The sequence below is a fragment of the Paramormyrops kingsleyae genome, chromosome 4 (genome assembly GCF_048594095.1).
Source record: "Paramormyrops kingsleyae isolate MSU_618 chromosome 4, PKINGS_0.4, whole genome shotgun sequence".
NCBI lineage: Eukaryota > Metazoa > Chordata > Actinopteri > Osteoglossiformes > Mormyridae > Paramormyrops > Paramormyrops kingsleyae.
In genome coordinates, this window is record NC_132800.1 from 39,186,047 (window position 1) to 39,199,800 (window position 13,754).

The 13,754-nt window shown below is 48.5% G+C and overlaps 1 protein-coding gene across 2 annotated transcripts in view; it reads left to right on the top strand.

Moving 5' to 3' along the window:
• The window catches only part of fbxl7 (F-box and leucine-rich repeat protein 7), a 38,048-nt gene that overhangs the window by 21,806 nt on the left and 2,488 nt on the right, over nucleotides 1-13,754 (top strand). For both annotated transcript variants that reach the window (XM_023842321.2, XM_023842320.2), the window contains exon 3: nucleotides 13,107-13,727. In XM_023842321.2, coding sequence (XP_023698089.1) covers nucleotides 13,107-13,727 — 621 coding nt within the window. The remainder of the gene's footprint in view (nucleotides 1-13,106; nucleotides 13,728-13,754) is intronic.

Consider the following 13,754-nt stretch of genomic DNA (forward strand, 5'->3'; position numbering starts at 1 on the left):
CTACGATTAGACGTGACTCAAAGCCTGTCTGGCCTGCACCCTATTCTGCCACATTACCCCACAGGCACAGTGGTGGCCGGATCAGTGGTCCTCAGCGTGGGACCGGATCCCTTAAAGAGCCAGATCCTTTAAAGGGGCCGTCTCTGCCCAGTCGGCTGGCTGCAGGGTGGCCAGATCAGCGAATCCCAGCGTGGGACTGGATCCCTTAAAGAGCCGGATCCTTTAAAGGGGCCGTCTCTGCCCAGTTGGCTGGCTGCAGGGAGGCCAGATCAGCGAATCTCAGCGTGGGACTGGATCCCTTAAAGAGCCGGATCCTTTAAAGGGCCAATCTCTGCCCAGTCGGCTGGCTGCAGGGAGACCAGATCAGCGAACCTCAGCATAGAACTGGATCCCTTAAAGAGACTAGATCTCTAAAAGGGAACGTCTCTGTCCCTTGCCCTTCTCTCCTCCTTTCCAAAGTGGGCAACATCTGAATGAAATAATGGTCAAGACACCCAGGCCCGCAAGCCCCCCTCCAATGTCACTGCATTCCGCAGAGTGACTCGTAAAGCTGTCATGTATGATGGGTTCACATCCTGATCTGATCTCATTATCACTGTCAGAGACGCCACTGCGTGTGTGTTTGTTTGTTGCCATGATGCCCGCGTCTGTCTCGAGGTAAATAAGGGTCCAGACCCTGAGTCTGGTTTATGCATTCACTGACCTCCGAAATGCTTCGCTGTCTGACTTTAGACATTTGACATGCATTTTTAAAGAAAGTTTCTATTCAACCTTTTTTTTCTTCTGTGGCAAAGTCCAAGTTTAAATACCAGATGTCTTACTCTCTGATGTTTCAAATCAAAGGGATCAAATCAAAAGTACTTATCCATGAATAATTTCAGAAACGGCTTTAGTGGTTTTGTTACGTGTTAGATATGTATGTGTGAAGATACCAGGTGACAAATCCTGGTGACATATCCTGACACTGTGTATATCCTGACACTGATAAGTGTATTTGTTAAAAATCAATCTATTAGAATTGGTCCCATGTATTAGTCTTGGCCTATACTGTATGCCCGGTTCATATTTAAACTTTATCAGTATTCCAAGGTACCAGCACCAGAGCTAAATATATAACTACTAAAATATTGGAGAAAACCGCACTGGATGATCAGCCAATTTCTGTATGAATGAGGGGTTTCGTCAGCTCATTCACCGCTTAGAACAGGGGTGTCGAACTCCAGTCCTGGGGGGCCGGGGCCCTGTGTAGCTTAGTTCTTTCCCTGTTCCACCACAAATTTTTCAGCTCAACAGCTATGTGGTAATTAGCACAAGGAGTTGAATCAGGTGTGTTAAACGAGAGGAAACCCAAAAATGTGCAGAACTGGAGTCTGACACCCCTGGGTTAGAAGTAATGTTGCCAAATTCAATCTGAAGAAATGAGGGACCCCCCCCCCCCCACCCGCATGGGTCCTGATGATAAAATTTGTAGAATGGGGGGGGGGATGGTCACAGACTGAAAATACAGGATGATTAGTGCACCATATTTGCTCAAAACAGGACACTGCTATGAAATAAGTAACAGGTTACAACTCTCAAAATAGCAGTCCCCCCCCACCCCCAAAATGGATTTATACTGCCCACAACATATTTCTAGCAGATTGATCTTTCATTTCCAAAAAATGATGTGATGTCACCTCTGCCCCCAGACACACACATCCCTGCATGGCCAGTGGCTTAGAGGTTAGCTGGTGAACCGGTCAGAATCAGTCACAGTCTCCGTACGGGCACCCATGACCCATGACCCATGACCCTGCGCTGTCCGTCTCCCTTTGTGCCGCGATCACTGTACTTACACACAGAGAAATGGAGAGAGGAATCCACAGTGCGAACCACCTGCCCCCACAACGAAAGCCATAGTGCATGAACAGGGCGGCCGCCAAAGAGGACAGTCGCGGCACCACTGGGTGACGTGCGTCCTACACATCCACAGCAAGTGGGACAGGAAACAGGAAGACAGCTGTTTCTGAGAGAATACAATCCGATAGAGTGACATCATTCAGTAATGGGAGCATTACAAAGGTAAACGTGACATTCTGAACTGGAATGTTTCATGTGTTACTTTAAAGTGCAAGCTGGTCCCACGCAACCATCCTACACACATTACTGGGCATCTCCGCGGAAATACTGTAAAACCCCAAAATAGCACTTTACCTCTGCGGGGCTTTGTACACTTATGTAAAGTACTTCCCAGCCAGGTTCTACCCCATTCCATTGACGTTCCTTTCTTGACCTCGACTTCCCTACGGAAGGAGAAATCCACAATGGACTGCAGAGCTTGGGGAAGTTTGGTCTCTTTTGCTTGAAGAGCTCTGGTTACTTTGTAATAAGTTGCTGCTGTCTGTGTCTGTCTCGTGTGTTTTTGCTTGTTTTCAGAGCGAGTGGACCCTAAACCGTCATTTACCTGGTTGATCTCCTCTCCACCATAGTGGACATAAGCTCTCCCCAAATGATAATGGAATATTTCAGTAGGACGCTCTAAACATCCATGAGTAATATTAACAGGCCTTGTCAGTGGCCTCACATGGGGATGTTAAACAGTGGGTGTAGGTATGAATGAGCTCACTCTGTCCTGGCCGCAATGGGGTCTGGATGGTGCGACTGATCTGTCTCAGACATATGCCATGGATGACATAGCACAGCGAAGCCAGCGAGTCTCGCGTGAGAAGCCAGCGAAGCAGTTTAATTAGCGCAGGGTGCCATGATAGCAGCTGCTAAGCGACAGAGGCTCAGGACTCACTGGGTGGGGGGCAGCAGGGGGGAAAAGGGGGGGTCGGCCAGAGACCAGAATCCAGCCCGCCCTCCCTTTGGTACCTGTCCAACCATAAGGTCCTTCACGAGGATGCCTGAGGAGCCCTCGATCTGCACCAGTGGAGGAAGCCGCTGAGCTTGCAGGAGGATCACAGAACAGCCTCGGCCGAGCCTGGATATAAAGGGGGCTGGGATAGAGCCCTCATGCTGTAACACAGTCTGTCTCATTTACGCATCAGAGCATAGTTTGGGGGGGGGGGGCAGGGCGGGAGTCCTGATGAGAGGAAAATGCCAACCCATGCAGGATGTCTGTCCCGGTAGCGACGGGGCTCAGGGAATGTTCATGCAGCAGCATCATAAACGGGCCCCAGTGATTCACAGCCCCTTCTGCTGCACTAGCTGCCCGCCAAAGGCTCCCTGCCATCTTTATTCTCTGAGCAGATAAGTCTTCGTTCTTCTACCAGACCTAGACTGCCGAGAACAGGAAGGAGGCTTCAGTACACATACAGCGCAATACAAAAGTCAAAGAAGATGACGGCTAAAGGATGTTCATGTTGGTGTAAAACTATGATATTATGTCTGTCGGAGTCAGCTTAGCCATTTTAAACCTCTCCTAAAGTCACCCCAGTGTTTGCAGCAACCATCCAGTGCACCCATGTGTTTTTTTATTCGACCACAGAATGGCTGAGGTGCCCCTGAGGTTTGGGAGCTGATGCAGTGTTCATGTAGCCATGCAACAAGGTATCAGTAACATTTTGGAGAACAGAAGAAATTCCCGTTAGTTTTTATTGAGTTATTGTGAATTTTCATATATTCTAATTGTGTTTTTTTTTTCTGAGGAAATATACACACATTAGTAGGATAAATAGCTTTAAACATTTTTGCTTAAAACTTTTGCACAGTGCACAGTGTACAGGTAAGATCGCTCTGCTGACCAAGGTGCAGCCCTCTGTTAATGTGACGGGGGGAGCGGCTCTCATGCTGATAACACACCGCTAGCTAAAGGTTTCGCTGAACTTCATCTAGCGTCAGTCTGTATAACCAGATGAAAGGCCTCACTCTCTGTTCATGGGGCTGTTTCAGGAGGGAATTTGCAGGTCCGCTTTGACGGCAGCATTGCTGCTGAGCAAATGGTCAGAGGCAGGGTGGGAGGGGGGAGAAATTGTGGCGCAAGAGTGACAGGTACCCTACCGATTTACAAAGCCACTAGACCCGGATAAAGCATATGCCCTAGGGACAGCCCTCTGTGCAGGAGAACACACCAAGAAAAATATGCAGGAACAGAAATTATCAGCTCATTTAAATAAGTATATATTTGCATATAATAAGCTGTGTTTTGAGGTTTTGATTAAGTATATCTATATATATTATTTCAGAATTCACCATAAAATGTTTACAAGAATGTTACTTACTTTTGATGGTATTGGTCGTGAGGATGGTGGGGGGGGGGATGGAATCCAGGCATTGCAGAGCTCATCTGGAAGCAGGCTGGCATCAAAAGCGGGCAGCAGGCACAGAGAGGAGAGGCTGGCGCGCTGTGACCTCTGTGCGGCAAGCTCAGGCTCGAGTTACAGCGAGCTGTCGGGGGTCACGACCTGCACCCGCAACAGCTGAAAGACACAGTCAGGCTGCATCGGGGGATGTTTAATCACAACAGAAGGAAGAAATCCGATAGGTGCAACGGTCCAGCATTTTTTTAGGGGGGGTGCTTGAAACCTTTCAGCCCATGAGCCTTCAGTAGGAGTGATTCAGTCCATCAGACATCCTTAACCTCTCGTGTAGTTTGGGGAATGTGTTTCTGCACTTACTGCCAAGTTACTCAAAATGAACAGTAGATTGTTCTGAAATCGTTGTTCATCGTCACAGTTTTATCTCTCTGACATATTTCAGCAGATCTTCTAGAAAACTATCAGAAAGCCTCCCTGGAGTAACTATCAAAGCGCAAGCAGCAATGCTGGGATGGGGCCTGACCTTTTACCCAGCCGCAAGCATGGAAGGGGCCTGTCCCTTCAAACATCCACACGCCTCAGTCTTTAAAGGAGATAATCTCAAACAGAGATTGCCATAAGGAATCCTGTCTCAAGATAAGCAATCTCCACTTAATGGAGTAAAGTGTAGTAATCTTGAAAACAATGCTTAGATCAAACAGGTCCAGACCTTCGTTTTGTCCCAAAATGTGCAGAAAAGTCAAGAAATACCTAGCACTCAGTCACGGGTTTCATGTGATTTTGTTCTGGGTCTGTATTCTGCTAAAACGACACCATCCGGGCCCTATTCGCAAAAGAAAGACCATTTTTATATGTGTCCAGCAGGACCTCTCATTGAGATAAGACCCAGCTCTTGTTTGGTGTTGGCGGTGCGGAGTAGGGATGTTAAACCCAGGTGTTGGATTTGTAGTCAGGACCCAAGCTTGGCTTCAGATAATCCTGTGTGCAGATATCCCTGGCCAATATTGTCAGACATACAACTGAAAGCGTTTATGCCATCGATAACAACGGCATCTGTACGGCTCTACTCTCTTACGCTGTGTGTGACCTCTTGTCATTTCCTGTATATTGTCATAGAACAGACGTTACACTGAGAAAAGCATTGAGCAGTAGGTTTTCCAAGGTCACTAAGGTTGCACTCAGAAAGTGGAATATTTCACATTCTTGCTTATCGGACCTGAGACGTCTTGGTAAACCATCCATCTTCGTCTTCGTCCTCATCACTTATCTGGGTACCCTTCTGAGGATGGAGCCATTTTATCAGTTGCCATGATGTCATGCAGGAGATATTTTTCCCAGAGAAGGTGTCACTTTAAGGGCTTGGCTCCACTGGGCTGCTTGAAACACTCCAGCAACCCTCTCCGGGCAGGCAGAGAAAAACAAAAACATGAGGGACTTCCTGTCTCTTTCTGACCTAAGCCAGCTTTTCCCAGGAGTGGGGAGATTTCTCAAGGATTTTATTAAAGACTGATTTTCCTCTTCTTACCTGTTCTATAATTTATTATGGAATTCCAGAACATGTAGTTGATTGAACAGTAAAATGACGAAAAAATTCATTAATATACGTCAGTATTTTTTATAAGTTATGCAGTACAGAGTGGTGATGAGTCTGAAACCTGATTGGGCAGGATAGGGCAGGATGCAGGGGGCACCCAGTATGGTGTTGGGGAAGTTACTTAAAAATGTTGTCCATTACAGACAGAGGTGGAAAGTTCAGGTCCATAAAATACAAATCCAGACCAAGGTTTTCTTTCAACCAACCAGTCGAGTACACTATGACAGTGACTCTATGACTTTGACTCTATAACAGGTTGGTTGAAACAAAACCTTTCATTGGTCTGGGTTTGTACTTTCTGGACCTGAACTTTCCATCTGTAATGGATTACTTTTGTGAGTAACTTTCCCAACACTGTATATGCTAAACATGGAGCTTTTAAAAGTGGCTTTTCTGTCCCTTATGGCCTGGCAGAGAATTCAGGCCAAAGTGATGAGTGGGCTTCGTGTTCAGGCTTCACCTTCACATTGAGATGATGCTGCAGGTATGCCTGCCCTAAGGGTAAGCAGCTGTAGGAATGAATCCACAAGTGTCAGAGATACAGCGTTATGGGAGCCGTGATCCAGTGCTCATGGGAAGCAGACAGAAAGTGCCGTGTTCCAGGTTTCTGGGCAGATTCAGGCACATATGGTGTCTGCTGACTTGGCCTCCAAGGCTGGCAGTGCCCGTGGCAGAGCTCCAGCACGGCGGTGTGAAATGGGCCTGCTGGTTTCATCGTGCCGTCCTGCCCTTTGTATGAAACATCAGTGCCAAACAACCGTGGACCTCTGCACTGCGCATTTGGGTTATATTTGTGCCGCAGCCAATAGAACCGGCTTTATTTGTGCCTGATGAGACCTCTCTGTTAGCGGGCCCTGTTCTGGCCGTCACATACAGGCGGCCTGTATGAAATTATGGCGTATGAAATTAAGTACTTCAGATAATTGGCCATCAGTTCTGAGTCCAGGACACTGTGATGTAAGCAGGAAGTGGCAGCCAGGAAATGAAGGAACCAGAAGAAAGGGCAGTGAAGCTAACACTGATGCCATCACTACACAACAGCTGTGCAGAAACTCCCATTTGGTGGAAGCTGTTGGTGTGGAATTGTACAATGTCGAGGTCATCTTAGGCTTCCAAGCAGATTATCAGGTGGACATTTCCAGAGAGACTTTGTCTGGCTTTGTCATCTGACTGAGTCAGACTGGTCTGGAATTTCAATCTAAACGACACACGGGAGGAGCAGACAGTGGGTCTGTGCTTCTGCTCTTCAGTGGGGGAGGGAGGTGAGGGGTGGATGGTGGGAGTAGGAGGGGAACGCTTTAGGAAGCTCTCCTGTAGCATTCCACACCGTGCACGTCTCATCGTTCAAAGTTCAATCCCATGAGTTCTCCTGTCTTGTCCAAGGAGATAAAATAAAAAGCTCTAAATGAATGGAGTTCTATCTCAGTCCTGTGCAGATCCCATGAAGTGCGGGATGTAGGCTGGACATCAAACCTGGTCATTTGCTTTATAAGTTTCCATAGATGATCTGATGGGATTTTCCAGGGGCAGATTTTCCCTCTCCTTCTGTGTTGAAACAGTCACAAACCCATTCGAGAATAAAGGGTTAACATGAGGCATCTTTGTTGCAAGGACCAAGAAGAAGATTGGATGGTCAGGTTGAAGATCTCTGTGAAGACACACACATCCCAAAAAATTATTTTAGTTTTGCATAGACTGCATAGTTTTACTCACTCCAAATTAAAGACTGGGAAAATTCCATTGTAAGCATGTAATAGCACTCATTCTGCCCCATCTGTGTTGGTGCTCAGAGTTTTGCTGTCATTAGTGAACACAGAGGGATGCATACTGAGGCTTACTGACTTGGCAGGTGGTGCTATGAGGGTATAAGAACTGAGGCTTGTGTATGGCTGCAGCCTTTGGCTCAGTGGATGGAGGTAGCCCAGCTCGTCACCCGTGTTCTGGACAGATCGTTCATGAGCAGCACCTTCAGAAGGAGAAAGTCTTCCGAGTTTGTGCTATTTCTCAGCCCTATGGTGTCCATCTCCTCGGGCGCTTGAGGTAGCCTCCAAATGAACTTGGATGTTTGTTCCAAACATTTGAAGACTTCCAGTTAAAGTCTGCATGCAGCGTGTTTCTGTTCATGGCCAGAGAGTGGGTCAGGGATGTGAGAGCCCCTGTCAGTGTCCGTTGAAGTGTGGCTCTGTGCCGCATTGGCTTTGCCCTGGAGAGCTCCCAAGGACCTACAGATAGAGCCACTTATCGGGTTATAGCCCTGATTAAGCTCTGGCAGGGCCTTCTGCCATTTATCCTAGAATTCATGTTGGGGTTAGGGTTAGGCTCTGTAAGGGTCTTCACTGCATATCCAAAAATTTATGGAGGTGCTAGGGTTAGGCTCTGGAAGGTCCTTCACCACATTTCCCAGAATTCATGTAAGGGTTAGGGTTAGGCTCTGTAAGGGTCTTCACTGCATATTCAAAAATTCATGGGGGTGTTAGGGTAAGGCTCTGGAAGGGCCTTCAACGCATTTCCCAGAATTCATGTAGCGGTTATGGTTAGACTTAGGAAACTCCTTCACTGCATTTCCCAGAATTCATGTAGGGGTTAGGATTAGACTCTGGAAGGTCCTTCACTGCATTTCCCAGAATTCATGTAGGAGTTAGGGTTACACTTTGGAAGGTCCCTCACCATGTTTCCCAGAATTCATGTTGGGGTTAGGGTTAAGCTCTGACAGGACCTTCACCATGTGTCCCACAATTTATGTAATTGGACATCTGAGGGATTTTGGGGCAACGATCATCCATGGAATGGGAGAAAGCAGTTTTTCAGTACGTAGGAGGAACAGCAACTGAAATGTCTATAGGCAAGAGGAACAACAGCTAGTGTGTTGGTAAGTAACAAGAGGTTCAGTCCCAAGCTTAAAATCATCTGTTTTTTGGGGCTGAGATTCCAGCTGGATTGCTCATGTAAAGCGTGAAAATCCTGGAGTTCTGCTCTCTAAATCACACGACTATTAACTTTAAGGGTAAGATAACAGGCTCCCATATCTGCACTGAGCCCAGCTTCAGCAGGTTGGAGGCCTCAGACAGGCTTCTACGTGGGAGCTTCTGGCAGCCGAGACCTGGGCTCTTCGTCTACATTCGTTTCCAGTGCAGGACTGTTTGGGGTCATGCTGAGTGCACCGGCGGAGGCCCCAGGCTCATACCACTGTGATGGGATGCAGCTGACCATTGCTGCAGCATCGGTCACTATTTCCCCTGGCTGAGCAGCACATACGTGTTATAGCTCAGTGTTTACAGCTGGCTACATGCTCACTACTGCCACCCACAGGGATACTCTGAAAATGAGCTAATCTAAGCGTGCAAACGGAGGCACTAATGATGAATGTGCGCCCCAAGATGTGTGACCTGTCGAATAGCTGAACTTTAACAGACTGGTCACTTGAGGTGAAATCTCATGTGAAAATAATTTGGTTTTGAGTCACACAATGCAGTGGTGCAGTGTTGACATTTCAAAAGTTTCCCTGGGCTCTGAGATATTGGGAAAGATTTATAAGGACCAGCTTTCTCTCTGTAAAGTGTCCAGAGTGCCAGAAGGAAGCTGCTCAAAGCACAATATCTCTCTTGAGCATTGTTTCCCAATCGGGTCCTTGGGGACCCAAAGACAGTCCACATTTTTCCTCCCACCTGGCTCCTGATAGCATGGACTGTCTAGCAGGGAGCTCAGAGGGAGCAAAAACGTGGTCTGGCTGTGTGCCCCCGAGGACTGGATTGGTAAACAGACGTCTAGAGTAAAAAGTTACTGTTTGGTAGAAAGTCAGTAGTCATAAATATAAATGAAAAAAAATGTAAAGAACTGTAATGTGTTTAATCCCGCAACACATCAGGGTGCCTTTGTGGGGTTAAGCCAGATACACTCATGAATAACAGAAGGAGGCCATTACTGCTGATGGGCACCTTTCCGAGACAGGCTGGTCATGTGAACCAAACTGATGAAAGAGCTGCATCTTTACCGGCCACATGTGCCACCACTTTATTATCATCCAGATTAGCTTCTCATGGGCTTCTTCAACTCCAGTGGTTGGTGCTAATGTGAAGCAATGTCATTCAGCCACGCCCCTGTGAAGATATACCACGCCCCCATGGAGACCTGCTACACCCCTGCGAAGATATACCACGCCCCCATGGAGACCTGCTACACCCCTGCGAATATATACCACGCCCCCATGGAGACCTGCTACACCCCTGCGAATATATACCATGCCCCCATGGAGACCTGCTACACCCCTGCAAAGATATACCACGCCCCCATGGAGACCTGCTACACCCCTGCGAAGATATACCACGCCCCCATGGAGACCTGCTACACCCCTGTGAAGATATACTATGCCCCCATGGAGACCTGCTACACCCCTGTGAAGATATACCACGCCCCCATGGAGACCTGCTATACCCCTGTAAAGATTTGCCACACCCTCTGAAGACCTGCTATGCTGTACCTATATTTGAATAGCTGTGCTTTGCCCACTCAATAGCCTAAGTTATGACTGTGTTGATAGGTGCTCAGGCAAAATCAGGGCAGTATCCATTTAAAAGGTTTACATTTAAGGTTGCATTGACTAGGTAGAAATCTCACTTTTTGTGTGAATAAACATTATGGGAATAAGATAATAATGCAAGGTATTTCTCATAATAATAGGATAAACTGTGAGACAGTCCCTTCTACCTTATTAGGCTGCATGCCGCAGTCAAGGTTTGGAAAAACAACAACTAAGGCATCTTATCCTTCCTAGATTTGAATTCAAAAATCGCCAATCACAGTATGGGCGCGTAGGTTCAATCCTGCCAAAGAAATGAGTAAATAGAGGTTTCCAGGTCCACATAATGGGCTGTGAATTACAGAGATCTACAATCACTGAAATGTGTAATGTGGGTGTAGAGGGTGTAGGCATCACTGTGTGGGTGTTAGGGCCTCTGGATGTCAGCATATGGGGGTCGGGGCCCCTGGATGTCAGCATATGGGGGTCGGGGCCCCTGGATGTCAGCATATGGGGGTCAGGTCCCCTGGATGTCAACGTATGGGTATCGGGGTCTCTGGGTATCACCATATGGGTGTCAGGGCCCGTGGATGTTAGGCATGGTGACTTTCATGCCGCTGGGTGCAGAAGCCAAGAGTTTCCAACATCTTGAGAAGAACTCGCTGCCCCTCCTCACTCTCTCCTCCAGGGCTGTGGCTTTTGGCTGGGCAGCAAGTGTTGGTCTGCAGTAATTAGTGACTCAGAAAGTCCACAGTCTGGCAGATTTATTTTGGCAATTAGGAACGCCAGGAGAGCTCCAAGCACATCCAAGAACGCGCTCCCCCTGCCTCTCCCCTGTGTTCCTGGGCTGCCGTGCCTTCGGTAGGTTTTTATTTATATGTGAGAGATGACTCCCATCATAAGATTATTCTTTCTGCTTCGGCAAGTGTCCGTGACCCACATCGTGACACAGGCTCTGAGGGACTCCTTATCAGTGCTGCACCTGCCTGCGGTCTTAGTGCGTGATAAATCAGGCTGTCCTCCTCCCTCCAGACCCTTCCACCCCCCCAGCAGCTGCAGGTCTGCACCCAAACAACATCAGGCAGGCACGCCTCACAGTGAGGGGCTGGTAGCCAGCAGCCATAAATGCACTATAAAAATGAATCGGCTTTGCTGGGCGGCAGTAAAGAGCAGCAGCGTGAAAATGGGCAGAGAAGCTGGAGCGCGTGTGCGCGGAGTTTGTGTTTAGCGCTTGTGGAACGTGAGAGCGACGTGCTTGTGTAATTACAGGCTGTGCTGCTGGTAATCATGCAGGGTACAGAACAAGCCGTCCGTCTCACTGCAAGAGAGGATGCGAAGTCAAAGAAAAAACCCCGGAACAAAGGGATGGTCATGTAAACAAAGCAAATGCGAAGACGTTTCTGGCTCAAATTATATTTCAGACAATATAATATTAAGGAAAATACCCCAAAACAAAGTGTTCTAAAAAGTTTACATGCATCTTATGGAAATACAAAGTACTGTGGCAGGAAGCTTCTGTGGTGACTGATGTACAATATGTGAAGTGCTCTGCCTGACATCTGCTCATACGTTGCTCAGTGTAAACACATATGCTAGACCTGGAAATGCTATGACAGCTCCGAAAAATATGGATCAGAAAGCAAACTGAAATGTTTGAAGTTGGGAAAATGGCAATGAGCAAATGCATCGTAAACATCTTCAGATTTTTTGTTCTGGCTTCCATTCCTGTTTGCTGCTTAGGCCTGTATGGTCAGGGACACAGTTATTGAGAGGTTCACAAAGCAACCCCAGGGCATTATGGGTAAACAGTACAGGTTATACGTATAAAGCAGAAATGGCTGCACCGAAAAATTCCTGGAGCTTCTTGCCATGCTATGGGTGCTCTTCCAGGGCTGCTTTGAATCCACCGATGAGAAGATAGCAGCTGAAAGGTGTCTCAGTGGAGTTTTGGACATTTACCACCCTACCCCCGATGCTGGCTTACATGTCATTATATGTCACTGACTTTCATGAGTGTGTTCATGTATATAGTTAGTCTGCTGGCTCCTCTATCTGCTCTGGTACCTGGCTTTGGGGTTGCTGGAAAACTTGATGGTCTTCATGCTGAGGCTTTTTAAAATGGAAATTGCTCTAGCCTCACAGAACAATAGACACATACTCATTAAAGCCATGCTGGTGCTGTGCCGCTGGTTTTCAGCAGCGCTGCGTGTTGAGCCAGTAACTTTCTGAACTCTGTTTCTGATGGGGTGCCGGATTTCAAAACCTCTGCACAGAGCAGGTCAAGTCCTAGTCACAAGGTGTGATACTCTGGGGAAAGCTGACTTTACTGTGGAAATGCGCAACGCTTGGGCGAAAGCCGGCATTACCGTGGAAACACGTGACGCCCCTGGGAATGCCGGCATTACCAGGGAAGCGCGTGATGCCACTGGGAAAGCCGGCATTACCGTGGAAACACGTGACGCCCCTGGGAAAGCCGGCATTACCAGGGAAGCGCGTGATGCTATGCAAAAGCCAGCATTACTGCAGAAACATATGGGGTTACTCAGAAAACAAACATTGTCGAAGATACTTGTGACAATCCGGGGAAAGTCGGCATTACCGCGCAAACGTGGGACACTCCAGGGAAAGCTCACATTACCAGAGAAACGTGTGGTGCTTCAGGAAAAGCCAGCATTAAACCTGAAACGCATGATACTGCAGGGAAATGTGATATTACTGTGATAATGTGTGACGCTGCATTTCTGTCTCCCCGCCTCAGATTCAGACCTGAGCATGAGGACGCTGAGCACGCCCAGCCCCGCCCTCATCCTGTCTCCAAGCTCCTCCCCTCTGTCGCCGTCAGCCATCATCAATGGCTCCTCCACCTCTTCCTCTTCGGTCACCGGGGAGACCGTCGCCATGGTGCATGCTCCCCCCGGCAGCCTGCCTCACGCACGTATGCGGGCCTGGCCCCGGCCCCCGAAGGACCAGCTGCCGCCCATCGAGCTGCTCCCAGACCACGTCTTCCTGACCATCTTCTCCCACCTGCCCACCAATCAGCTGTGCCGCTGCGCCCGCGTCTGCCGCCGCTGGTACAACCTGGCGTGGGACCCGCGGCTGTGGCGGACTATCCGCCTGACGGGGGAGCTCCTGCACGCCGACCGTGCCCTGCGTGTCCTCACCCGCCGCCTCTGCCAGGACACGCCCAACGTCTGCCTCATGCTGGAGGCGGTGGTAGCCAGCGGCTGCCGGCGGCTGACAGACCGCGGCCTACACACAGTGGCTCAGTGCTGCCCCGAACTGCGGCGCCTGGAGGTGGCCAGCTGCTACAATGTGTCCAATGAGGCCGTGTTCGAGGTGGTGTCCCGCTGTCCAAACCTCGAGCACCTGGATGTCTCAGGTAACAGAATGACCATGTGGGTCTGTC